This window comes from Ictalurus furcatus, chromosome 18 (genome assembly GCF_023375685.1).
Source record: "Ictalurus furcatus strain D&B chromosome 18, Billie_1.0, whole genome shotgun sequence".
NCBI lineage: Eukaryota > Metazoa > Chordata > Actinopteri > Siluriformes > Ictaluridae > Ictalurus > Ictalurus furcatus.
The window spans coordinates 19,850,363-19,854,607 of NC_071272.1; the positions used below are offsets into that span (position 1 = coordinate 19,850,363).

General features: G+C 38.2%; 1 protein-coding gene across 1 annotated transcript; it reads left to right on the plus strand.

The window, feature by feature from the left end:
- Positions 1 to 861: 861 nt before the first annotated feature.
- nkx6.1 (NK6 homeobox 1) lies at positions 862 to 4,025 on the plus strand. The gene is made up of 3 exons (XM_053648261.1): positions 862 to 1,589; positions 2,156 to 2,328; positions 3,161 to 4,025. Exons 1-3 carry the CDS (start codon positions 1,052 to 1,054, stop codon positions 3,404 to 3,406), a joined length of 957 nt encoding a protein of 318 aa, XP_053504236.1. The 5' UTR covers positions 862 to 1,051; the 3' UTR covers positions 3,407 to 4,025.
- The last annotated feature ends 220 nt before the right edge of the window (positions 4,026 to 4,245 follow it).

The following is a 4,245-nucleotide window of genomic DNA, read 5'->3' on the forward strand; positions in this document are numbered from 1 at the left end:
TTCTTGAGGACTGATTTTGTATCTAAAATGACTGATTGAGCATAACGGTCGTGTGTTGTTTAAAATAATAATAATAAAAAAAACACCGGCAATTAGGCTACTAAATAAATAGTCCTTTGTTTCAAGTGAGGGGGAAAAAACCTGAACGAGCTAATTCGAAATTAAAACACGAAGATGTGGTCTATAATTCTACCTGTACAGCCTGCTTGGGTCATGTCCTATTATTTAGAAAAATAGATCTCAAATGAACTTGGCTGATTTTGTTCATTTAAAAAAAAAAAAGTTTATACGTATTTAATAGCGGGTGGCAGCTCTTTTAATGTGCAAATTTAAAGCGGTGACAGCGAGCGCCAATGAAAACAGACTCCTAAATTCAGTCCGGCACTTTTTTCCGTCTGTGACAGTCATTACGTCACTGTCGGATTTAGCCAATCACAGCGGGGTACGAGCCCTTCTACTTTCCAAGTGACACGCTCAAAGTTTGGACTTTTTCAGCAAAAGGACAGCAGGTCGATGAAAATGTTTTATTATCTTCCAGGTCTTCATATGTGAACTACCAAGAAAGACTGCCATTTTATTTATAGAAGATTTCAAAACAACACTGAATAGCAGCCTATAGCTGTCGCGTCTCTCTCTCTCTCTCTCTCTCTCTCTCTCTCTCTCTCTCTCTCTGTGTCTTCCTCTTTATTCAAAGAGAATGCCAAAGCTTGAACATTTGCAATGTTTTTGAACTCAGCGACTGGATTTCGCCTGGGAGGAGATGGCTATAACGCGGCAGTTTGATTAATTCGGAATTTTAAACGCGAAAAAAAAAAAAAAAAATTCAGCACTAAGCCTTTTTTTTTTTTTTTTTTGTTAATGCAATGCTTTTTATGCGCGGTTTTACAGTTTCGTGCGCTTTCTTGCAGAATATCCTGCTCTTTTTGACCTGTGGGCGCTTTTACACACAGTAAATAACCTCAATTATTCTTTCTTTTGAACAAATCACAGTTTTTACAACTCTCCGCGTAATTGCACATTTTGAGACGTTTTGAGCTGTGGTTGCTCGGTTATGTTAGCTGTGGGGCAAATGGACGGACCTCGTCAGGGAGCCTTCCTCCTCAACACCTCGCCTTTATCCGCTCTGCACAGCATGACCGAAATGAAGACGCCTCTGTACCCGGCTTACCCGTTACCGTCTACCGGCCCGGCGTCGTCTACCTCCCCGACCTCGACCTCTCCCAACCCGGGCGGGGTCCCGGTGTCTTCCCCGGGGATCAAAACGTCAACGGCTGGACTCTCGACTCTCGCATCCCAGCAGTGCTTGGCCTCGGCCACCCCACATGGGATAAACGACATCCTCAGTCGGCCGTCGGTGGTCGCCTCTGGAGCAACTTCCGCTCCAGCCGGTCTGCTGTCTGGTCTGCCCCGCTTCAGCAGCCTGAGTCCACCTCCTCCTCCGGGGCTTTACTTCAGCCCGAGCGCAGCTGCCGTAGCCGTGGCCCGCTACCCCAAACCTCTGGCCGAGCTTCCCGGCAGGACCCCTATATTCTGGCCGGGAGTGGTGCAAAGCCCGCACTGGAGAGATGCCAGATTTGCGTGTTCGCCTCGTAAGTGTATACTCTCTCTCTCTCTCTCTCTCTCTCTCTCTCTCTCTTTTTATTTTTTAAATTTGTACTTGTATAATTTATAGTTGTAGCCTATAATTTATTGAAGCCTTACAAATATTTGCATGCACATGCACAAATTTCGTGTTAAATTAACACAAAAAACCGGACACTGTATTTAAATGAACAATAGGGATTTGCTATGTATATACATGTTTAATTCACGGGTCTCTGAGCCTAGACACCACTGAGCCCATTGTTTATTTAGTTCATATGTGATCATTTTTTATAGTGTCTTGTCGGGATGAAATACTTTATGCACGTGGTCATTTTAATGCTACGAAGCAAAGAGTCCAATGTTAAATTCACATCAAGTCCTACAGTGTTGAACTCTCTCTTACAGTTCATTTAAATCCTATTGGCTTTAAATACTGTATGCACCAGTGTTGAACTGAATCCTGTTAAGAGTTCATTTCATACTAAAAGGGTTCATTTATGAACGTTCTTTTTATGTTTTTGCGATGAAAACGTGGCCGTAATTAAATTGCAGTTCCATTTATTCTCTTTAGATCAGAACTCGGTGCTGTTGGATAAGGACGGGAAGAGGAAACACACAAGACCCACGTTTTCCGGTCAGCAAATTTTCGCTCTGGAAAAGACTTTTGAACAGACCAAGTATTTAGCAGGACCGGAGAGAGCGCGTCTGGCCTACTCCCTGGGCATGACAGAGAGCCAAGTGAAGGTAAGACATACAAACTCCCACAGCAAGAATGTCTGAAACTAATGGCACACTGTTTAAAAACACCGGAGGGACAATATTGGGTATTTTATATCGTTGGGTTGAAAAGTGGTATTTTTGGTCCATATACACAGCTAGATCACTAGTGATGAATTAATACCTTACAGAGATGAATCAACTCTTATTTTCATGAACACAATAAGTGCTAATTCAGCACTGGGGATTCTGCCTAACATAGGTATAGGTCTAAAATAATAATAATAATAATAATAATAATAATAATAATAATAATAATAATAATAATATAAGGCCCATTGTTTTTGACTAATTTATCTGGTTATGTGTGTGATAATATTTTTATATTTGCTATTTTTTTGCTTAAAATAATTTGAAACGAATACTGAAGTAAAAATGAAAATTTAAGGGAATTTTTTTAATTTTTATTCTTTTCATTTCTTTTTATTTATTTATTTATTTATTTATTTATTTATTTATTATTATTATTATTATTATTATTTACATTTTTCATTGATATCAGATTAATCCAGCAGGCAGAATCTGCATACATATTTATAAGTTTGAATAAATAAGCCTCATACACAATTACTGGTGTTTAACGAACGCAATTAATTTAATTTCAAATAAACAACTATAGTGTTATAAACAACTATAATAACTATATATCTAGTAATAACTAGTAATCGACAATATTAAACTCGTATGCATTATTTCATGTTGTATAGGCTTCATCTATTATACAGCACCGATACAGGCATATCTGTTTGGTTCGCAAAATTAAAAAAATGTATATATATATTTGTATAATTTATTTAAGGTGTGGTTTCAAAACCGGAGAACGAAGTGGCGGAAGCGGCACGCAGCTGAGATGGCTTCGGCCAAGAAGAAACAAGACTCGGAGACCGAGCGGCTGAAAGGCGCGTCGGAAAACGAAGACGACGACGACGATTACAACAAGCCTTTAGATCCAAACTCGGACGACGAGAAAATCACGCAGCTGCTGAAGAAACACAAACCGAACCCCGGGCTCATAATGCACGGAGGGGACACCGACAGCTCGTAAATCTCCCCGCAGGAGGAGCTGTGTTGACTCTCCAGTGCAGAATCAGAAAAATGACTGCGTGTTTTCATTCAGTTGTGAAATGTCTGTGAGTGGATGCAAAAAAAATCTCATGCACTGCCCGAGGAACTGAGCGCATCACACACTGCAAGCGGACCTTTATGTAAAACAGCAGCGTGAGTTGTATTGAATAGAAATTATATTACTGTGAATATTTATGTGTAAAATATCTTTTTGTATAGTAAACGCAATAGGCTCTTTTTTCTAATCTCGATTATGTTCTGTTTGCATCCTCACACCGGAATAAGCGCATCTCATTTTCATTTTAACACTTGTTTTTCTTTCTTTTTCTTTCTTTCGTTCTTCCCAAATAGCATTTCTATTTAAAAACCAATGTAGGCTTTATTTCTGCCGTCAGGGACAAGAACACCTGACGTTCAGTTTTGCAATTTAAGTTTGCTTAAGTTTTAAGTGTAAATAATCAACACGGTTTAACAGTGAAACTATATTTGTAAAATATCCCCTAGTGTTCGTCTCACAATAATAGGATGTTCCCTTTTCCCTTTTCACACTTAATTTATAAAATTTTACGTTTGTAACGGTGTTGGATGCGGGAAATGCGCTTTGCATATACGTGTGATATTGCACTTTTATTTAATAAAAAAAAAAGTGAATATTATTATTATGAACCTTGATTTATTTGATAACATGCCCAATTATTATTATTATTATTATTATTATTATTATTATTATTATTATTATTATTATTATTATTATTATTACATTTACATATAAGTTTCTGGAAATGCTTTAAACTTCTGAATATATAAGCCAAAGTCACG